At 42.7% G+C, this 24,366-nt stretch overlaps 1 protein-coding gene across 7 annotated transcripts in view; it reads left to right on the top strand.

Moving 5' to 3' along the window:
• nrxn2b (neurexin 2b) overlaps nucleotides 1–24,366 on the top strand; it is a 960,343-nt gene that overhangs the window by 440,845 nt on the left and 495,132 nt on the right. For all 7 annotated transcript variants that reach the window (XM_047385485.1, XM_047385484.1, XM_047385482.1 and 4 more), the window contains one exon: nucleotides 5,951–6,112. In XM_047385485.1, the coding sequence (XP_047241441.1) occupies nucleotides 5,951–6,112 (162 nt within the window). The remainder of the gene's footprint in view (nucleotides 1–5,950; nucleotides 6,113–24,366) is intronic.

Genomic DNA, 24,366 nt, shown 5'->3' with positions numbered 1-24,366 from the left:
TGAAGTCCTTGTGAAATAACATTTACAGTCCTGACCAATCTGTTAAAAATAAGCCAAGTTATATATTACATTATGAAGAGGATGTTTCATACTTGTCGTCTTCCGCTTTATCTGGGACCGGATCGCGGGGGCACCAGACTCTGCAGAGACCCCCAGACTTCTCTCTCCCTAGACACCTCCTCTAGCTCCTCCAGGGGGAGCCCATGGCCAGCCGAGAGACATAGTCCCTCCAGCGTGTCCTGGGCCGTCACCTGGGCCTCCTACACGTGGAACGTGCCTGAAACACCTCCTGAGGGAGGCGTCCAGGAGGCATCCGGTATAGATGCCCGAGCCACCTCAACTGGCTCCTCTCGATGTGGAGGAGCAGCGGCTCTACTCCGAGCCCCTCCCGGATGGCCGAGTTCCTCACCCTATCTCTAAGGGAGTGCCCGGCCACCCTACAGAGGAAGCTCATTTCAGCCGCTTGTATCCGGGATCTCGTTCTTTCGGTCATGACCCAAAGTTTATGGCCATAGGTGAGGGTAGGAACGTAGACCGACCGGTAAATCGAGAGCTTCACTTTTCGGATCAGCTCTCTCTTCACCACAACGGACCGGCACAGCGCCCCCATTACTGCAGCAGCCGCACCTATCCGTCTGTCGTTCTCCCGCTTCATTCTCCCCCCACCCCAAGATACTTGAACTCCTCCACTTGAGGCAGGAACTCCCCTCCAACCTGAAGAGGGCAAGCCACCCTTTTCCAGTCGAGAACCATGGCAATGGGCTTGGAGGAGCTGATCTTCATCCCAGCCACTTCACAATCGGCTGTGAACTGCCCCAGTGCATGCAGTAGGTCTTGCATGCAGTAGGCTAGAGGGGGCCAGCAGGACTACATCTGCAAAAAGAAGAGACGAAATCCTCTGGTCCCCAACCACACCACACCCCTCTCAACATGAACCGGGAACAGGTCCGACTTAGTGCCAGCAATGCGGACCAAACTCCTGTTCCGCTTGTACAGAGACCGGATTGCCCATAATAAAGGGCCCCCGATTCCATACTCCTGGAGCACCCCCCACAGGGCATCACGAGAACCACAGTCGAATGCTTTCTCCAGGTCCACAAAACACATGTGGACCGGTTGAATGAACAAATAATTTATGATCATTTCATATATACAGTCCTAAATGATTCACACTCTTGGTTTAGATTGAAAGTAATTTATGTATAACTTTACCAACATTTCTTGTTACTAAAGATAGTATTATTATTGGAGTGGACCTGCCAGAGTCTCAACTTTAATCTGAGAGAGAATCTCTGGAAGGAGATTAAAGTGTTGGTAAGGAGGTCTTCCTGCCTTAAACACTAAACACTTAATGCCAGTGAAAACATGTATAAAGCTGGTCAGCAATTGCAAGACTCATTTGAAACTGTAATGCCAATAAAGATCTTTCTATGTATTATTAAGAAAGGTATAGATAATTATCAACATGCCATATGTTCAACATATTGTCCAAAACTGACGCTCCTTTTACAATGTTTTATTGTCTTTTGAGAGATGGCAGTCTCATTTCCTACCAGCAACAAACTCAGTGGTGGAATGAAAATAATTAATATATAATCTATAATAAATCTAAATCTGCCAGGGATGTGAATAACTAGGCCTTAGCTGTATGTGCAATTACTAAACAAGAAAAATGAGTTTCTTTCGGAAGAAGCTGTCTTTTTTCAGATGTTTGAGATCAAACAGCACTGTGGACAGTACTTGTCAAATTACCTTGATGTGCAAACAGCAAATAGACTTGCCTAAGAAATTAGTAAAAGTCCTTGGTCAGCGATGATGTCTGTCCACTAGTCCGTGTTCACTCTCCATGACAGCCAACTGTTGTACTGGCTGCTGGTTAGTATAAGCTGCCCCTATTTCCACTGATGTTTTGGGTTTTGAGAAACATTTACCATAAAATCAGGATTTCTGAGATTTCACATCAGACGTACTTATTTATCGTCTAGATGAAGCTGCAAGTCAGTTGTAATCCATGTACATCTTAAGGCTCTGCTGGCCAGCCTCCATGTCCAAGCTCACCATGTCCCGTGTGTCCTCACTGGGCTAGTCAGGCTGCCCAATTAACAGCCAACAGCCAACCATGCAGCCCCTCGTCACTGCTTTTGCAGGGTGTTAAAGCATCTTACAAATTCTTAAATTTGGGGACCTAAACTGTAAGCCTTAAGTTAAATACCTCAAGATTTTTACACAAGGTTTCAGACTTTATTTATCTGCATCTTAAAATTTGTTAATTCTTTTTTCTATCAAAATGTTTTGTTTTATTAGGAAATGTGATGTCATAATTTATTTGTTTTATTGGTTATAGTTCTGGCCGAAATAGGTGGATGTTTTTACACTGCAGCCGAACTATGAAGTCCATGACTCGGGGCAGCAAACCCCACTTTAGGAAGGGATTTATCATCATCAAAGGTCATCCTTATTACCATCAATTAGCAGAAAACATTCATCCTGGTGCATGGAGTTAAAATGATACCGTTTTCCTTCAGCAGCAGAGGCCTCTGTGAATGTGTGTGCAAGGCTTAGTGCTTCCTTTTGTACTTGCTCACAGCCCCAGAAACTACCTGAGTTCATTCAGATCCATATATAGAAGCAGTGAAGTAGTGGCTGTGCTCATGGGACCTCCTATTAGTGTGCTTGCTCATTTCTTTTCATTTCAGTCTGGTCATAGTCAGCACATACGTTTTTACCAGGCCTCTGAGGATCAGCAGAGTGGATAAGATGGGAGTATTCTGATGCACAGTGGACTGTGTGCAAGTCAGTTCAGTGAACTGTATGTGTGAAGATTCCTGTTAGTTCTGTTGTTATAATTATGACAGGACTTACCACCTGCATAGTGTAAGTGTGGTCACTGCACAGTGGAAAAAATAATGATGCGTTTTTGATTCATGATAAACTAATCCAGTGTTCTGAGCCAGTAGCACTTTCAGAGTAATATACAGTTAGAGAGATGCTAACAAACAGCAGGAGAGCAGAGCAGCTCTAGTTTACCATAGAAGCTAAGTTTCCATTTTGTAAGAAGGTAGTTTATAAGGAGGAAGAACAACAAGAGAGTATCTGATCAAGGAAGTTAAAATCATAAAATAAATCCTCCCTTCATTACTGAACTATTCAAGCAGCAGGAGATTGGGTGAACGTGAAAGCTTAAAATTATTTGATATTTCAAAATGTGTCAAACCTAAATCTGGGACAGTCACAATTCAACATCAGCAAGGTCTGAGGTTCTGTGTGTGCTGTGCTAAAAAGGTATCTGAAAAGAAGCTGGGTAAAGCCTGCTGCAGGGGTTGAAGTGATTTTTACTCATTTTAATACATACACTGTGTCCTACTGTTTTCCAGCCTCCGAAGAAACAGAAATGTTTTTATTGAGTTTTTTTCCTACTAATGCTTTCTGTTGTTTTGGCACTTTGACAAGTTTTCTCTGTGGGGAGTTTTTTGCTGCATAGATCCAGCCTTTGATCACATAATAAATCACTTCATAAATAAGATTACTCAAGGCAATATTTACTGATCTGCCTGTGTTAAAAGCTTTGAACCTTTTCGGTGGCAGATTTAGAAATAGTAGAAAAAAATGAAAATGAAAAAAACAAACACTGATCACATCTTATTTCCTTTTTTGCTGAAGTTTAATAGGTGTCTGGCAGTTTGTCAATGCTTGTCCCTCATTATCCCACTGACAATATTCAGGTCTTAAGATGTACCATTAACAGCCTTCTATGAAATGTTCTGCTAAGAGCTCCTTAGGACTTTTAGGCAACGTTCTAGTGTCACAGGCCTTGCAGGTTCAGTCTTTATATTGCAACATCGCCTAACTCCTTATTTTGGACAACCATGTGAACAAATGGCTCATTTGAAATCAAGTAAATGTGTTTAAAATTGCACACATCCTGATAATGCCCCCATTTCTTTTCCATAGCTCGTGAGGTTTCCACCATCATGATAGGACAAGTGAGTCGGTCCAGCTGAGAGCCCCATCTGTGACCCCCAAAGATGATCCCCCCACATACCAGCTCTGCAAATTGCATATTCTTAATGCCAGATACATCTGGCCAGTATAATCGTTATTATTCACCAACAGCAGACATAAAAATGGGTTGCCCTGTTAATCAGGGAAGTACTGAGGAAAAAAAGGAAGAAAAAAAAGTTGAAGGAATTGGGAATCAAAAATGATGATTCAGCTGAGGAATCAGATCTGTGGAGTGCAGTTGCTATAGTTTTGCTTGAGCCACCAACTTCAGACGTTTTATTGATTTCATTTATACCGGGCTGAAACGTTTTAGGCATTGTTTATAAAATTTAAATGCATTCATTCTTATAGCTTGTCACTTGTGAACCAAACATGTTTTGGGATGTTTCCATCCATATGCTGTAGAAAATTCCTCTCCACATTCCCATCATAAAATCTGTAATACTGCCACTGCTCGATGCAGAAGGCAATGGAAAGCAATTGGCGATGTGCATAGCCCCTGGGAGTGCTATGTTTATACATTTATGCAAAATCATTATATACTAAATCAGAGACGAGAGCACTTTTCTTTCAGCTAAGCCAGCTGTTTTAGTATGATTAAACTATAAATAATTGACAAACCACTAAATTTGGTCCCAAATCAAATAACAGGATTTGGCTGTGTGTTTGTTTGGAAGCACTCTTTTGGTGGTGGTTATGGTAAATACAGTCACCATGTAAAATGACAATGTAGAGCAACAGGACAATTAACTAAATTATACTTATTTGCATTATCATCAACCACTGCAATTTGATCTGCATTGTAATGAGCTGAATGTGGAAAGAATAGGTTTTTACTCATAATGATTACTGTATTGTCCTATGAATGGTGGAGAGATGCTTTCCTTGAGTGTATCCCAGATCTCTTTTCTCTCACTCCCCAGGTAGTTATTGAACTTTTAGTCAACAGGCTGCTGTGACATTTAGAGCAGTAGCTTTGTCTCATCTTCCAAGCTTTGCATGTGATGCTAGAAGAGTAGTTCTGACACATCCTAGTGAAATGCCGGATAAACCTTTTTTTTATTGGGCTACTAATGCTCCAATGATATCAGATTATAGAGACTAAGTATTTCAAATACTTAGATTTTATTTGAGCTTTGAAACACAGCCTCCAAGAACAACCTGTCTTATTCTCAGAAATGTAAAAAAGAAAAAGGGAATTTTGAAAAGGTAAGTCCTGTTTCTACATCTCTGTCAGCATACTCTCATACTCTCAGCCTATGTCTGTGTCTGATTCTTCATTCCAACCTGGCACTGTCTACTCTGTCAGCAATCAAACCTTTAATACAGAATGTGTAACCTTGCAGCAAATGCAAGACTGGAGGCAATTAAAATGAGAAGGGAGTTATTTTTAGTGATAGGGCCTGAAATGAAAACTGGTTCAGCACAGAATTGCTATAGAATATCTATGCCAGTCACAGGAAAAGAAAAACAAAAAAAAAACAAAGAGATAAAGTGCCTAATGGTTTATGTTTCGCACATTTACCATTTGACTGAACAGGTGTCTTTTTGGTAACTGGTAGTGGGTATTATTAATCTTGCTACAAAATAAGTAGTTGTCCCATTGAAACAGGATTTCATGTTTTCTAGCCCTTCTTAACCCGGTCAGTTAAAGCGAGTCTTCTCTTGAGTTTCTTTTTTTTTTCACTGTCAATGATTAGTACAGTAAAGTTTATGGCTTACTCTTACTGTAACAACTGCACTCTACAGCGAATGTCCTCAGTCTGACTTGACCAAAGCGAGCAACACACCCTAGGACACAGCCCTGCCAATCACTGGTGTTAAATCTAATATCTTCCTTGTTTCTCCCCTCATTTCTTCTAATTTCTCTCTTCTCTTATCATTCTCTACTCTTGCTCTATTGTTCCCTCTTCCTACTTCTGTCTCTTTTGGCCGATGCCCACACTAGGTGACCATCTCTGTTGATGGTATTTTGACCACCACGGGTTACACCCAAGAGGATTACACCATGTTAGGCTCCGATGACTTCTTCTACATTGGAGGAAGTCCCAACACTGCAGACCTGCCTGGATCACCAGTCAGCAACAACTTTATGGGCTGCCTTAAAGATGTGAGTCTTGTTTGAAACACAACTGACCCCATTTTTGTCTTCTGTTAGACTGTTTAGTTGCACTAAAACCAGTTTCAAGTCTCTCTAAAATCATGAGGGATTGTATTGTTCATAACAAGAAAACACGATAAAATACAATTCAAGCAGCATATCACAGTTGCAGTGTGAACATGTTGGACTGCAATATAGTGTTTTCCTCTCACATTTCTGTGAGCACCCTTATGTTGACTGACACAGTCTCTAGAGATTCATCAGTGTGGGCAGATTTAACTCCCGTATGTTGGAGTGGGAGGTGTCAGATGCACAACATTCTGAATTGCTTCCAAGTGTTTATTTCCTCTGTGGTTCTTCTTGCACTTTCTAACCTCAGTATAGTCCAAACACTTTAGCTGAAATTAATAACACCACAACAGGATGATGGGTAAGCAGCCATATTCAGATGTTATACTTCCCCCCAGTGGATGAGAAAAAAGGCAAGGCAAGTTTATTTTATTTGTATAGAACATTTCAGCAACAAGACAATTGAAAATGCTTTAGATAATAAAATAAATAAAAAAACATAAAAAGTACATTGCAATGGCATAATAAAGGGAAGCAAAGAAAAGTTGGACTAAAGACTGAAATTAATGATGTTTCAGTTAATAATTTAAATAGGACAGTCAAAAGCAACTCAAAATAAAAGGGTTTTTAACTTTGATTTAAAAGAAATCAGGGTTTCAGTATTTGTGTAGGTTTGACTAAAGATTAGAATCAGAATCAGCTTTATTGCCAAGTTCGTACATACAAACAAGGAATTTGACTCCGGTACACTTTGCGCTTTTGTTTTGTTTTTGTATTACAGAATATACATATACACATTGTACAATATACACATATATAAATAAAAAGGTGCATTTGCAACATTTCTATGCTTTTGTTCTGTACTCTATTGAATGTTCAACAGAGAAACAGCCTGGGGGAAGAAACTGTCTCTGTGGCGGCTGGTTTTAGCAAACAGTGCTTTGTAGTGGCGGCCTGAAGGGAAAGCTCTGAACAGTTTATGTGCAGGGTGTGTGGGGTCTGCAGAGATTTTAGCAGCTCTTTTCCTGACCCTAGACCTGTATAAGTCCTGGATGGAGGGAAGGTCAGCCCTGATTATTCTCTCTGCATCCCTGATTATTCGTTGCAGTCTGGACCTGTCCTGTTTTGTGGATGAGCCAAACCACACTGAGATAGATGAAGACAGGACAGATTGAATTATGGCAGCATAGAAGATGACAAGCAGCTCCTGTGGAAGGTTGAACTTCTTGAGTTGCCTCAGGAAGTACAGTCTCTGCTGGACCTTCTTTCGAACAGTGTCTATGTATGAAGACTATCTCAGGTCCTCAGAGATGGTGGTTCCTAAGAACCTGAAGTGGTCCACGGCCGATACAGTGTTGTTGAGGATGGTGAGGGGGGTGTATGGGGGTGGTGTTCTCCGAAGGTCCACCACCATTTCCACAGTCTTAAGTGGGTTGAGTTCAAGGTAGTTCTGACTGCACCAGTGCACCAGCCGATCCAACTGCTGTCTGTATGCAGACTCATCACCATCCTGGATCAGTCCAACGACAGTGGTGTCATCTGCAAACTTAAGGAGTTTCACGGACGAGTCCGATGAGGTGCAGTCATTTGTGTACAGGGAGAAGAGGAGTGGGGATAGAACACACCCCTGGGGGGCACCAGTACTTATTGATCTGGATCAGGAGAAGATGTTCCCCAGTCTCACCTGCTGCTGTTGGTCCGTCAGGAAGCTGTTGATCCACTGAAAGGTGGAGGCCGGGACGTTGAGCTGGGTGAGCTTCTGGTGGAGGATGTCTGGTATGATGGTGTTGAAGGCCGAGCTGAAGTCTACAAACAGGATCCTGGCGTACGTCCCTGGGTGGTCGAGGTGTTGCAGGATGAAGTGTAGACCTAAGTTAACAGCATCATCTGCCGACCTGTTTGCTCAGTAAGCAAATCGCAGGGGGTCCAGCAGGGGGCCTGTGATGTCTTTCAGGTGCTTCAACACCAGCCGCTCAAAGGATTTCATGACCACAGACGTCAGGGCTACAGGCCTGTAGTCATTTAATCCTAGGATGGTGGGTTTCTTTGGCACCGGGATGATGGTGGATCGTTTGAAGCAGGAGTGGACCTCACATTTCTCCAGTGATTTGTTGAAGATCCTTGTGAAGATCGGAGCGAGTTGATTTGCACAGGCTTTCAGGCATGATGGGGAGACGTTATCAGGTCCTCCAGCTTTCTTTGTTTTCATGCGCTGATAGAGCCTATTTACATCTTCCTCAGAGATGTTTAGTGCCGGCAGAGGATCTGAAGGTAAGGGGTTGGTAGCTTTGTGGGAAGAACTTGTTCCTGAATGGGATGTGGAGGAGATGATTTGAGGTGTGAACAGCTTCCTGTCATGTCTGCAGTAGAAGCCATTCAGACAGTTGGCCAGGAGACGACTCTGTTCAGGATTTGGTGGGGGGGCTCCTATAGGAAGTTAGATTTCTCAGACTGGTCCATACAGCTGAAGTGTCACCAGTAGAAAGGCTGTTCTTAAGCTTCTCACTGTAGCTTCTCTTGGCTGCTTTGATCTCCTTTGTTAGTCTTTGTTAGCCCAATCTCCACCGCTGTGAGCTTCTTCCTTTTCCCTGCGCAAATTCCTGAGGTGTGGAGTAAACCATGGCTTGTTATTCCCAAAGGTGCAGAAGGTCTTGGTCTGCACACACATGTCCTCACAGAAACTGATGTATGATGTCACCACATCAGTTAGTTGGTTTAAGTCAGTGGCTGAGGTTTCAAAAACAGTCCAGTCTGTGCATTCAAAGCAGGCCTTTAGCATCAACAGTGTGAACCTTGGGCTTGGAAGCTCTTAGTCTCTGTCTGTAGGTTGGGATGAGGTGGATTAGATAATGATCCAAAAAACCCAGAGCAGCCCTGGTAACAGCATGATGAGTCCTTTAACGTTGTGTAACAATGGTCCAGTGTTTTTTTGTCTCTGGTGGGACACTTAATATGCTGTCTGTATTTGGAGAGTTCATGGGAGAGGTTTGCTCTGTTAAAATCTCCCAGTATTATGATGAAAGAGTCAGTGTATTTTGTCTCCACATCTGTGATCAGCTCAGCAAGATGTTTTTCCGCAGCAGAAGTGCAGCCATGCGGTGGAAAATATGAGCCAATTATTATAAACGAGGAAAACTCTCTTGGTGAATAAAACGGCTTACAGATTATGGAAAATGACTCCAGATCCCGACTACATATTTTTCCCAGCACTTTTACGTCTCTGCACCAACCTTCATTTATATAAAAGCAGATTCCGCCTCCTCGCCTCTTCCCCGATAGCTCCGCGCTGCGATCCGCTCTGAGCAGCTGGAAGTCCGGCAACAGCAGTGCTCAGTCCGGGATGTTTTCACTCAGCCATATTTCGGTGAAGTCCTCTTTTGCGGATCTTTACCAGCACGCCAGCAAGGTTTCCCCTCCGACGCTTTCGGCGCAGTATCCCGAATAGTGCCGCAGCTTCGCTTGCCAGGAGCTCAGTGAACCTTGGATCGATGAAAGATGGTGAAAAGATCCCAGGAGAGGACTCTGTGTTGAGAAGTTCCTCTCTACTGAATGAGACCACAGGATTGTGGCCCGACACCACAGTACTGTGGCTCGAAAAACATAAAAACACACAAAATACAAAAACAAAGAGAGAGCGAAGCTTCGAGGCTGCCATCGTCGGCGCCATCTTGGTATTATTCTTGGTATTATTATATAAAGATAAACACATAAATAGGTTTTTCAAGATCCTTTGGGACATTAGTCCTTTAATACTGGAAATGTTCTTCAGGTGGTAGAAGGCTGACTTAGTGATTGTTTTTATGTGCCTCTGAAGGTTCAGGTCCAAGTCCATCCCTACATCCAAATTTAGGTCTGATCAGTGGTGTAGTAACTGAAGTTGTGTGCTGATTCTTTGATCGCTCCTCCCTTCATCCAAAAATATTTTTTTGTTTTCCGATGAGCTAACCCCTCCCTCCTACTTACCTATGTCTAAAGGGATTGCTCAAACCAGCTCTCCATCCAACGGGTCCAGACTTCCCCAAACCTGAAAGGTCTTACTAAGCAGGTTTAATGAAAGTTCTGCTTAAGCTGGTGTCGGTAAATTACTCGCCTTGCCTCTGACAGCCTTCATACAAAGGTCTCGCCCTTCTTCAACTGGTGGTCTGGACGACTGAGTAGTGAACTTTTGTTCACGGCTGCTCATTCCCTAATTTTACAACTGGCTCTTGGTATATGGGCTAGGTTGATTTTAGTGGCTCAGCACGAGCCCCAAGGGCGCGTTTTAACAAACTGGGCTAAGGCAACCTATAAAAACCTCCTAAAATATCTTGGAACCAGGCAACAAGACTTTTTACCACCAATAAAAAACCAAAAAATATGGTGACTCAAATAATTGAATGTCCACGATTTAACTAGAATTTTATATGCTTTCTTTAATTAGTAACGCTTTTGCAGGGGTCAGTAACAGCTTAAATTCGGCAACACAAAATAATTTCAATAATAGAAATGAATCAATCAACTCAACCTGTCTTTCCCTGATGCTGAAACTAGTGAGTTTGGAGAGGCTTTGAAGATGGAGGTTCATCCATGCACCTGATGGAGAAGATTCTTCTGGTAACAACAAGTGGTTTCTTGAAGGGAATACGACTTAATCTTCAGTTTTCTTCCTTTAAGTGGCAGGCACTGATGCACCAGGCTTTAATGGTTAAACAGGATCTTTGTTGTTATATGTCTCCGAAGACAGTAGTTTCCAGAGGCTGAAGAGTTGAAGGAAACCCGGAGACATAAATGAGATTGATTCAGGACTTCCAGAAGCCTGAAACTTAGAGCAATCAGCTGTTCACCGATCAAGTTCACTTCTGTTGTCTGAATAAAAAGGCTTTAGATGAAATCAGATTCTTACTCTTGAGGCACAGTCCTTTCTGGGCCCACGGGTTGATCCTCCTTTTAATGCAGTCGATCGGTGGGGCTGTGTCTCTGTTCCTTTTCCATCTAAGCTTCTTTACTCCATCCGATCTTGTTCGCTGGTCTTCTGTGAGGAAACAAACCCGTTCCCTCCTTCAGCATTGCTTTTATGGTGCTTGATGCTTTCACCAGTCAACCCCTTATTAGGTTTCTTAGTTATTGCGCAACCTATTCAGCTCAGCTTCTTGATTATTGCTCAATACTTTAGTCATGGTCACTGTGACCTACTGATGCTGTTTTCCGGCCTTGGAGATGCCAGTAATAGCCACGCTGCTGGCTGTAGTCGCGTTCTCCCTTCCTCCCGTTAGCCTTGAAAAGGTTCGCTGTCAGCATGCAGCTGGCTCTCGTCACTCCCAGTCATCCTACAGTACTTGAGTTTTGTTTTAATTTCACTGAAGAAAATCATGGTACATCCATGCATTGATTGGTTCTATAAATGTACCCAATGAATTTAATGGCTTCATAGCCACCTGGTGACATTGTAATGAGTTGTGTGTCATCTGTGCAGTTATGGTAACTTATCTTGTTGTTTGTTGTAATCTGAGCTAGTGGGAGCATGTAGATATTAAACAGAGGGGGCCCCAAGATGGGACCTTGAGGAACCTCACATGTAATTTTTGTCAACTGGTCACACAGAGAAATCCCTGTCCTTCAAGTAAGACTCAAATCATTTAAGTACTGTACCAGAAAGTCCAGCCAAGTTCTCCAGTCGCTACAGTAATGTACTATGGTCTGCAGTGTCAAATGCTGCGTTAAGGTTCAATAATACCAGCACTGTGGTTCTTCCACAGTCTGCTTTTATACAGATGTCAGTGAATACCTTGACGTGAGCAGTCTCACTGCTGTGGTGAGAATAGAAACCTGACTGAAAGACGTCAAAGCGGCTGGTCATTGTTACGAAGGTATTTAACTTTTAAAACGTAGCTTTTTAATAACCTTACTGAATAAGTATTCCTTAACCCATGGATGGATATGCAAAGGCCATCAGCTTTATAAAAAACAATTCAATTCAAATAATGGCTTTTATTCCACCAAGGTTTTACTGCAGAGATGAACAAGCTGTCATGAAGACTAATCACGGCTTAAGTAATGTACTCTTGTAAATGTAATGATTTGTATAGAGGCAAAGCAACATGCCACTATCTTTTATCCTCATAAAACCTTGCTGTTTGAATAAGTAATTACTTTTGCCATCACCTTTAATGGATCACACAGTAATTACACCATCTCTAACTTAATTATGCCTTGAGAATTACATTTTCATTATTTGGCTCGCTATCGGAAGGATCCCTTGTGGGTCTTAAAACTCCCTAGACATTTAACTATCCTCTCTCTCATCAGGACAAGGCAGGATTTACAGTCAATGTACAGACAGAGCACGATGAAGGGAAAAGGAGATGTGAATGGCCAGTAAACAGGTAGCTAACAGGAAAGACAGGAGTTGAAGATGTATAAGCAGTGTTAGAGAACAAAATGGTAATGAAATGTTAGAGCAGATGATATTAGAAAAATTGTTGAACAAGCTTTCATGAAGTGCTGTTTTGTTTGTGGACCAATGTGCAGACAAGGGTGTGGGAGCCACATGGTAAGTAGAAACATTTTACCAATGAGATCTACAGGTAAAACAGAGAAATCAAGGCAACTGACATGAAGCAGGTTGTAAAAAGGGAAATAAAGGTGATGGACATAGAGCAGGTTGTGAACAGCAGGATCCAGTGGGGTATAAAGGGTCAGAGTAACAAAAATTAACTTAAATTGAAGGTGTGAAATACTGAATATGGTAAAATTGAGTGCCGTAAAAAACAACATGTGATTAATTGTACTACAAGTTAGACTGCAATTGGACTACAGGTATTCCATTGTCGCACTGGGGCTGCTGCCGTATTCCGATCTACCGGAAGTAACAAAAATTACACTCTGAATGTGATGAATGATAAAACTGAAGTGGTAAAAATGGAGGTGCCAAAATCATGCGTGAATGAAAACAGGCAACGTTAAATTTGATAACCCTAATTTGTATAACAATAATATTTACAATGTTATCATTTTAATGACCTCCAAATTCACGGATTCTAATTTTCGCATAGGAGAAATTAATCATGGTTTTACGGAACTCAATTTTACCATGTTCAGTATTTCACACCTTCAATTCATTTCAATTTAATGTTTGTTAAGATGGCGCCGCAGATGGTCACCTCGGCGTGTTGGTGCGCATTGTTTTGTTTTGTTTTTTGCTTTAAAACGGTCTTCTGTGATGGTACCCGGAGCTCTCTCACCAGAGAAGAACTCATGAACATCAGGGCTACTACACCAGAGGAGTTATTTCCCACTTTTCTGCCTACTGCTCTGGAATATTTGGACATTCTGGTCAAAGGTGCGCTCAACTTTGTTTACGTGGTGAAACGCCGGAAGAGAGGGAAACGGGCTGGGGTGCTGGTACGTCTTCGCCAGCGTGGACTACGAACACCGTTACCTGGAATATTTCTCTCTAACGTGCGCTCACTTCCCAACAAAATTGAGGAACTACAACTGCTGTTGGGGAAAAACAGGGACTTTTATTCATCGGCAGTTTTGTGCTTCACGGAGACGTGGCTGTGTGGATTAATACCGGACTCTGCGCTGCAGCTGGCAGGATTTGAGCTCTACAGAGCGGACAGAGACACGGAACTCTCCGGCAAAGCGAAAGGTGGAGGAATCTGTTTTTACCTCAACAGTGGTTGGTGCAACGACGTGACAGTGATTCAGCAGCACTGTTCTCCAGACCTGGAATCCTTCATCATAAACTGTAAGCCTTTCTATTCCCCCCGTGAGTTCGCTTCGTTCATCCAGGTCGGTGTTTACATCCCGCCGCAAGCTAACGTGCAGGTCGCACAGCGCATGCTCGCCGACCAGATACTAAGTGTGGAGCGGACCAACCCGGACTCCTTAGTAATCGTCGTTGGCGACTTTATCAAAGGTAATCTCACCCACAAACTCCCCAAATATAGACAGTTTATAAAATGTCTGACCAGAGAGGACAACATTCTGGATCACTGTTACACCACCATCAGAGACGCTTATCACGCCGTCCCACGTGCTGCACTGGGCCAATCCGACCACATCATGGTCCACCTGATTCCTGCATACAGGCAGAAACTAAAGCTCTGCAAACCTGTTGTGAGGTCGACAAGGAAGTGGAGCAGTGAGGCTGTGGAGAATCTCCAGGCGTGTTTAGGCTGTACAGACTGGGATGTGTTCAGGACTACTACCAACAGTCTGGACGAGTACACAGAGGCTGTGACTTCCTACATCAGCTTCTGTGAGGACAGCTGTGTACCATCATGCACCAGGGTGAGTTACAACAATGATAAACCCTGGTTCACAGCTAAACTCAGAAGGTTAAGACTGGATAAGGAAGAGGCCTTCAGGAGTGGAGACAAAGACATATACAGAGAGGCGAAGTACAAGTTTGGCAAGGCAGTGAAAGAGGCCAAACGACTGTACTCTGAGTAGCTCCAAAACCAGTTCTCAGCCAACGACTCTGCGTCTGTCTGGAAAGGGCTCAAGCAAATCACCAACTACAAGCCGAAAGCCCCCCACTCCATCAACGACCGACGCCTCGCCAACGACCTGAACGAGTTCTACTGCCGCTTTGAAAGACAAAGGGACAGTCCTGCAACCATCCCCCACGACGCCCCCCAACAGCTGCAGCCACAATCCACCACCCCCACCTCCCCAACCTCAAGAGGGGCCTTGGCACCTCCAACCCCCACCCTGAAGTTCCCCCCCACCAGCCCCCTACCCACGCCGAGGACGGCTCTTTCCATCCAGGAGAGGGACGTCAACAAACTCTTCAGGAGACAGAACCCCCGGAAAGCTGCTGGTCCGGATTCTGTCTCACCAGCCAGCCTGAAGCACTGCGCTGATCAGCTGTCTCCAGTCTTCACAGACATTTTTAATACCTCACTGGAGACATGTCATGTGCCAGCCTGCTTCATGTTCTCCACCATCGTCCCTGTTCCCAAGAAGCCAAGGACCACAGGGCTTAATGATTTGCCCTGACCTCTGTGGTGATGAAGTCCTTTGAGCGCCTTGTGCTCTCACACCTAAAAGACATCACCAACCCCCTCCTGGACCCCTTGCAGTTTGCCTACAGAGCCAACAGGTCTGTAGATGATGCAGTCAACCTAGCCCTTCACTTCATCCTCCAGCACCTGGACTCCACAGGAACCTATGCCAGGATCCTGTTTGTGGATTTCAGCTCTGCCTTCAACACCATCGTCCCAGTTCTGCTACAGGAGAAGCTCTCCCAGCTGAGTGTGCCCGACTCCACCTGCAGGTGGATCACTGACTTCCTGTCTGACAGGAAGCAGCGCATGAGGCTGGGGAAGCACGTCTCTGACTCCCTGACCATCAGCACCGGTTCCCCCCAAGGCTGTGTTCTCTCTCCTCTGCTCTTCTCCCTGTACAACAACAGCTGCACCTCCAGTCACCAGTCTGTCAAGCTTCTGAAGTTTGCGGACGACACCACCCTGATCGGACTCATCTCTGATGGTGACGAGTCCGCGTACAGATGGGAGGTGGACCATCTGTTGGACTGGTGCAGCCAGAACAACCTTGAGCTCAACGCTCTAAAGACAGTGGAGATGGTTGTGGACTTCAGGCAGAACCCAGCCCCACCTGCCCCCATCACCCTCTGTGACTCCACAATGGACACTGTGGAATATTTCCGCTTCCTGGGAACCATCATCTCCCAGGATCTCAAGTGGGAGCCAAACATCAGCTCCCTCATCAAGAAAGCCCAGCAGAGGATGTTCTTCCTGTGGCAGCTGAAGAAATTCAACCACCAAAGACTATGATGGTGCACTTCTACACAGCCATCATTGAGTCCATCCTCACCTCCTCCATCACCATCTGGTATGCCGCTGCTACAGCCAAGGATAAGGGCAGGCTGCAGCGTGTCATTCGGTCTGCTGAGAAGGTGATTGGCTGCAGTCTACTGTCGCTCCAGGAACTGTACACCTCCGGGACCCTGAAGCAGGCAGGGAAGATTCTGGCAGATCCCTCCCACCCTGGTCACAGACTCTTTGAGACTCTCCCCTCTGGCAGGAGGCTGCGGTCCATCCGGACCAAAACCTCACGCCACAAGAACAGTTTTTTCCCATCTGCCACCAGCCTGGTTAACAAAGCCCGGTAACCACCCTGACACTCTCCCTTTCCCCCACACCCCCCCCTTTTTTTGCTGACAGGACACCTGTAACCTGTAACTCTATGCGTTACATTAACGCTCAGCATGGACTCCTGCTTTACTTGCACAATGATCACTTGCACTGTTGTATTGCTCTTGCATCTTACACTGCTCTATATTTACTCTCACTCACTTAAAACTGTGCACATACATTTATATTATATTGTAGATATGTTTATACTGTTTAATTTGTACTGTATTGCACCGACTACGCCAAAACAAATTCCTTGTATGTCCAAAAACGTACTTGGCAATAAAGCTTTTCTGATTCTGATTCTGATTTTGATTCTGATTCCGGTTACTTTGACCCTTCATAGTGGGGAGCAATTATTGAGCAATGCTGATTTTTTTAATTTGGTTTTTGTTAGATAAATGACTAAATTGTTGTGCATCATTGTGAACTGGGAGGAAAAGGATTCACGGTTAAAATTTGAAAAGTGCATTTGTATTTGAAATTGATACTTTGTAGGACCACATTTAGCTGCAGTTAAAACTGCAGGTTTTTGAACTTGAAATTATTCCAGTTTGTTTTCTGCAAAATAACTCAAGCTAAACTGAATTTAGCCATTAATATGCTTTTATTTAAGCCATTCCATTGTGGCTCTGTCTGAATGCTTAGCAGTGTCCTGTTGCAGGATGAACCTGCATGTGCAATATCTAACAGGTTTTCCTCCTTTGTATTCAGCTTTGTCCATTCTCATATCCACTCTGACAAGTTTCCTTGTCCCTACTGAAAAAAACATTTCCACAGCATAATGCTGCCGCCTTGATGTTTCGCACTGACGATGCTGTTTTCAGGCTTATTTGCAGTAGTAGTTTTTCACCACACAGCATTTAACATGTAGCCTATGAAGTAAATGTCCTCTCTTTTGATCAGAACTCATTTTTTCACGTGTTGCCTTGTGGTAACTTTAAATAAGACTTCCTATGGTGTTCTAAGAACAATGCCTTCTTGCCACTCTCCTATGAAAGCCAGATTTGTGGAGTGCACAACTAGTAAGTGTTCTATGAGCGGACTATTTCACATTAACTGTCCCAAGCTCCAGAGTTATCGGCCTCTTGGCTGTTTCTCTGCCAACTGAACTGCTTCCCTAGCCTTTCATATTAGATGGCTGACCATCTCTTGGTAGGTTTGTAGTTGTGTTGTACTCTTTCTCTCTTCAGACGACAAATTGAATAAAACTCCTTGAGACATCACAGCTTGGGATATTGTTTTATCAAACAGCCCTGCTTTAGAATTTTTCCTCTACTTTATACCTGACCTGCCTGCTGTGTTCCTTGATCCTCGTGGTGCTTTTTTTCCCACCAGGGTTCTCTAGTAAACCTCAGGGGTCTTCACAGATCAGCCATATTTATACTTAAATTAAATTATACACATAGGTCAATCAGATGACTTCTGAAGATGGTTGATTGCTCTAGATTTCATTTAGAGGTTTCATGCATCGTTTTGTAAAAGAAAAAATAAACCATATGTCACTTTTCTTCTCTGTAAAAAAAACAAAACATGTGCAGTTTTGTGTTGGACTGTCTCATAACATTGTTAGAAAATACATCAGAGTTTGTGGTCCCTTCATAACAAAAACTGAAAATGTTTTATGGATAATACCTACACAACACACTTCATATATGAATGGGCCCACCCTTGCAATAGAGGGAAAAGGTAAAAAGGAGACCAAATCAATTGGAGTGACAGCAGCCTAATTTTAGGCTTATAGTATAAAAGTGGCCAAGTGTCGGAGTCTTTGTGACAGATACCGGAAGTCATGTTTGATATAAGCTTGTGTCACAGCAGTTAATTATTTCTATAAATGGAATATTATCAATATTTTTTTAGTCCCAACTTTATTTATTAAAATCAGATATAGAAGGACTGTATTGCGAGGTGTACTGTGCCATGTAAAAGTCTTTGAAGGCCAGATTTATCTCAGCTGTGTTATTTGAGACTTCGTGGGTAGTTTGAATCTAAGAGATCTGACTTGATACTGACATTCATTGAATTTGGTGGGCCAATAATTTACCAGTCTTGTCACCATGTTTGTAAAACCGGGAACCAGATTGGTACTGCATCTCAGTGACCTGTTGTGTTGAAACCACACCAAACTCTGCTTGCAACAAAACAGTCCTTGTACAAAGCCTGTGAGGGAGATTTTGCATAACTATCAAGTTGGGTGATATGACACGTCAGTTTATTTAATTTGTCTCTTCTTCACAGCCTATTTTCATAATTTAAGTAGGACATAATCTGCCCTCTAATAAAAGCCTTAAGAGTTTCCCATAATAGTTAGTCTGACACAAGGGGCCCTATATTATTATCTAAAAAGAAATCAACGAAGAAAACAAAGCTTTCATTCAATTGCAAGCGGGTGCATAGCCTCCACAACTGACGCCCCATAGGATGAGTGTCAAATTTTATATTTACAGGAACTGGGGCATGATCAGAAAGAACAGTAGCATCATACCTGCACTCTGTAAGAGAAGGTAGCAGTCTGTTATCAATCAGAAAAAAGTCAATCCGAGTAAATGTGTGATGAACTGGAGAGAAAAAAGAAAAAAATCTTTTGGGGTGGGTACAAAAAGGGCCAAGCATCATATATCTTAAGTTCACACATAAAGGATTTAATCACTTTGGATGAACGTGAGGAATGTTTTTTGAGGAGTGATCCAACTGAGGATCAAGCCAACAGTTAAAATCTCCCTCCAAGATTAAATGATACCCTAACATGTCTGGGAGTAAACCAAAAAGTTGTTCAAAAAAGGTTTCGTCATCACAATTGGGAGCATAATTATTCACCAACACCACCAGAGTATGGCAAATAGTACCAGTAATGATAACATATCTGCCATTAGAGTCTGAAATGTTTGAGAGTACACATATGGGACAGATTTACCAAGGAGGACGGTCACCCCTCTGGATATACTATTAAAAGATGAATGATAGACCTACCCAGCCCCTTTGGAGTTTAACACGATCCACGTTTGTTTGGTGTAACTTTTGCAAAAAAGGTATGTGAGCCCCCAAACGCTGCATGTGGTGCAGTACCTTGCTGCGCTTTACTGGATTTTTGAGTCCTTTGCAGTTAATACTTGGAAATGAATGTCCTGTCCCACCATTGTCGACAGAGACACAACCATAAATCAGAGTAAAGCAACCAGATTGGGCAAAGATCACCCTGGACACCTGGAAAGAAAAACAAACCAACAAAACATACACACACCTAAAACACCCCCCACATCATCAACCTGACTCGCAGAAGATACCCCCCAAATGGGCTGTGCGAAACCATCCCTGAACACATAAAAGCACAAAATCAGGACGTAAGGGACATAAAGATTTGTATGAAAAGATCTGAAACAATTTTCTCAAACCTGCTGATTTATGTATAAAGGCCACAGTGGAACAGAGCACTCATAGCGTACGGTACTAAAGTGGCCATAAAATTATGCCCCCTTGATGTCTCAACAATGTTCAAACAAGGTGCTGTCCATCCATGAATCAGCCAATAGCACCTTTCGGTCAGACTTGGCCTGGAGCAACCACCTGTCTTATGTTTTTCAAAAGTATGCAGCAACCACTGGGTATTCAAATTTCCAGACCTGTCTATCCGGGAAGGTGATTCATAAGGATGCCAGGAAGAAAAGCCCAAATTTAATTCCCAGGCTGGAGTGGAGCTCCTTCTTCACCGACACGAAGGATGCATACTTCTTTGCCACAGAAGTAGTGAAGTCAGGGAAGATGAATACCCGTTTAAAGTAGTAAAGAGATCATTCACAAGCCTTGTGAAGAATCTCATTCTGTACTTGAAACAGGTTGACCCGGGCAACATCTGGACGCAACTGATCCCCCCCTCTAGGTTTGGCCCGAAGTGTACGGTGAGCCCGGTTAAGGACTGGTTTGGTATCCAGTCAACAGAGTAAACCCCGAAGTAGGCCAAACGTGTATTCATTTCAGATAGTATTCCCAACAGATAGATGTTGTTTAATCTGGAGTTAGTTTTCAGGTCCTCGCACTTCTTTGACAGTGAGGCAACTTCTGCATTTAGCGAACCACCTGAGACCTGCAGGCTGGTTAGCCTCCCAACCTGGTCACTAGTCAAACATTCAAGATCCTATACAGCATTCCCAAATGAAGTGATTTTAGCCTCTAGTGGAATCACTGCGTAATCTCCCTCTTTACATCTGAGACAATATTCTCAAAACTGCTGATGAGGTCAATGTGCGACTCGTCCAACATCTGTCTCATTTGGGCTAGCAGAGCACAACTCCGTTCACTACTAATCAGTTCAATACTCAAGAAATAAATTAAGAGGTCCAAAAAAAAGTATCAAATATTACATTCTATCGGAGCCACCACAAAACACATCCTACATAGTCGGTGCTCAGCAGCGCCCCCCTATTATCAATAAATACATTTGTTTTCTCTTTATAGTGTAAGAAATAAGTGCGGACTAATGTTTTAAATCACCTGTGATTATCTGTGGCTGTACTTATGTCATCTGGTTATCTCTGTGTGCTTAATAAAACATTTACGAGAAATGCATAATGACATAAACTGCATAACTAAAACTAAAAAAGTTTGCTCTTTACACCAATGAAACCAATTTTCTTAATAAGAACTAAAATGAGTATTTGTAGGCTTTGAGAAAAACTGCATTCAGGATGACTTGGTGCTCCAGGATAAACTGTACTGTATTCACTGAAGTTAATGGCATACCCATAACTGCCTTAGACTGCTTTCCTAGTATCTGTGCCTTATGGGCTTACAAATTCAGTTGCAGTCAAGCTCTAATGACTTCATGATCAGAGCTGAGTCAGAAAGGTAGCTATGAAAAAAGACATTGAGAAGACCTGCAATCAGAGTGGTTTGGAGCTCCAGGTAGTACTGTAGTTGCTGAAAGTAAGGAAGGAAACCTGTGAGTGAGTGTGGGGGTGTAGATGACAATGTGTTTCATCCTGTGCTGTTTCTGTGGCACAGTTTGGATTATCACTGGTGTTATGGTCTGGGGCAAGGCTTTCATGCCACCACCGTGGTCAAATGCCTTTGATACGCTTGGCCAGCAACCCCCAGGCAGCGCAAATCCAAAGGAAGAGCACAGAGAGAGGAGAGTAAAAAAGGCACCAAAAAAGACACTGAAATCATATGAGTTTTTTTTTTTTTTTTCTTTTCAGTGTGTGTATGTGTGCTTCTCTATGTGTATTCAAAGTCACCCACATGCTATGATCATACTCTGTCTAATGTATATATATGTGTTTTTTTAGCCTCCTAGTCAGGGAGGTGGAGCGTGAAATCAGGTCTCTCTTTCCCTGAGTCTGATTTCCACAGACTCTTCTTCTGTGTGACACCATCTGTCCCTCCCCTGAAACCTCTGACGCTCTATTACTCTCCCAGTCACTGACCTTGCTATCACCCATTTCACACCACCCGCTCCATCAGTGTCTTTGCTCCTGCTTGTCCTTGTCACTCCTCCTGTATTTCTCACTGCTTGTATCCATCATTTCTTTCCTCTTTGCTTTTCATCTTTCCTTTCTCAGAGGCAGTTTCGTGTATTTAACTCCATAGTAGTGCCTTTGGTACACCAGAGTCCCTATCCTGATGGCCAAATTAAAAATTGATCTCTTCAATTGATTCCATGCATTTGGTGAATGCTTTTGACCTCATCTTTGCCCTCGCTTACTTCTACTTTTTTTCTTTTACTGCCTTTTTTCATGTCGATATGCTTTCTTCTTATCTGCAGGTTCCTGCTAGTCTCACTTTTATTGCCCTATAAAATCTACTGTGGCTCATCCACCAGTAGCTCATAGACACCACAAGTTAATTTTTACTGAGACTTAGCTGTCAGGATGCTGCTACACAGGTTACTCTTAGCTGGTAAAAGTGACGTCTGGTGTGGTCCTCTGCTGCTGTAGCCCTTCTGCTCGAACATTGTGTGTTCGGTATTCTACAAAACCTTGTTTTTAACTCCTTGTAATTAGAGTTACTTATGCTTTTGTATTATATCAAAACAGTCTACTCATTCTTCCCTCATCTCTGACATCAATAAGGCATTTTCACCTAACTGCCACTAACTGCATATTTGCTGTGCTTTGGACCTTTCTCTTTAAACTGAGTATCAGATTTCTAAATGGGCTGAATTCCTGCCATACCCTTGCAAAATTTGCTATTTGTGTTACAAGTGACTGAACAAGTATCCTAATAAAGTGACCAGTGAGTGTATTTAACTCTTTTCAGCAGAATGAGTAAATTGTGATTAAATTGTTTTTTATAATTACAACAATTCTATATTCTATTTTATGTCTTTATGTGACAAAATGTTTGCAATCTTTGTCACAAAAAGAGCATCACAACACATGTACAGTAGCTTTTTTGGCTGTAAATTACCTAAACAAATACAATCCTGATCAAAATCCTAAGGCTGGGAAAGACGTTGCTAATATTCCCAGGTTATGCTGCTGTATCTCAACCAGGTTGTAAGTTGACTTCAAATTGTAAAAAGAGATAGCAGCAAGAGACGAAACAGAGTAGAAAATGATTAAAATGATATTTAAACTCAAACAGTCTGTTTATCAGCTAATCAAAGGTTTAAGGCCATTAGCAAGCTTACTGGGGCAGCATCATCAGAGCAAGCTCAACAAGCTGATAAAGAAGGCTGCCACTGGTTCTGGAACATCTGATAATTGTGCAAAGAAGGATTTTTTATTAAAAAAAAGAACATAATGGACAACACTGAGCTTCCTCTTCATCAGACTGTCTTACAACAACAGAAGTGTCTTCTGTCAGAGGATCCACTCACTGTTGCTTGATGAAGGGCGTCTGCAGTCTAGAACTAATGTTAGCTTTTCTTAAAGTCGATTGCCTTCTATTCCCAAATGTTTCATATCAGGGGAACATAAAGAATAGTCCAAATGAGGGACGTAATTCTTCTGGAAGAAGTCTTTGTATCAGAGTGGTGTTGCGAACTGCAATGCTGTCCTGTTTTTTTTTTTGTTTTGTTTTTTATTCTGTCCAGTTGAAAGACCAGTCATTAGCACAGACAGAGGCCCTCAGTCCAGATGGGATGCCTTCTGCAACATTTTAACATAGCCAGCTGTGATGTGACAATCCCTGCTTCCTCCTCTGTCTTGCATAGCCTGTGACACCGCAACAGATCCTGTGGCTCACTGCAGGTTCAAATATTTTGTTTTTGGTTTCTCTTTAAAATGACAGTTTTACTACTTCTAACCTCTGCAGACACATTGCTTGTGCACCTTGACATCCCTGCATTTTTCAAAGACAGAAAGTCTTGTAGTAATTGGCATCTGGGGATCATCACAGTAAAAGCCAGATTTATGTGCAGACTTTTATACACACAAAAAGGAACCCAAAGTCATTTAAACAAGATAAGAGAAGGTGGCAATAGCAAACGACAAAACACTAAAAATTGTATGCTGGCCATCAGGAGCACCGAGACATTTCTCGGTGGCCTGGCCACTGAGGGACGGGGCCACGGGTTCGGTTCGGGTAGCGCTTAAAAAACAATCCATGCCGTTTGTTCGGCTCAGTCGGATATCTGCCTGGCTGAAGCTGCCACAGACTGGAGCGATAGATAAAGACAGACTCCACCTTCTTTTTTCCCAGGCTGTCTGACGCAGCTGGTCAGAGATGCACAGGAGGCTCCGCGCCGGATAAGTAGACTGAAACGAGAGGACAGTTAGAAGACGGTAGCTACACTTTGAGAACCAAGGGGGTCAAAACTGACTTCATAAAACATTTCAAGGGACTGCAAATTTTAAAATATGGTTAACGAAAAGGATATGTAAAAATATTTGTTTAATGCTAAAATATCCAGGATTCAGCTTTAGTATCTTATACTCCACTAATAAATTATATGAATATTGAAATATTTTATTTAATTTACCCATTATGTAACATCCCATTGAAATTAAGAGAATTTTTGTTATATAAATATAGCAATGCATAAAAATAGTCAATTAGTGAATTTAAATAGATGAAAATTATGGGTGGATTTTGGTTTTTCTTTAGAAAGTT

This window comes from Girardinichthys multiradiatus, chromosome 14 (genome assembly GCF_021462225.1).
Source record: "Girardinichthys multiradiatus isolate DD_20200921_A chromosome 14, DD_fGirMul_XY1, whole genome shotgun sequence".
Classification (NCBI taxonomy): Eukaryota; Metazoa; Chordata; class Actinopteri; order Cyprinodontiformes; family Goodeidae; genus Girardinichthys; species Girardinichthys multiradiatus.
Note: the sequence above shows the minus strand (reverse complement) of the source record. Positions and strands in the feature narration are given on the sequence as shown.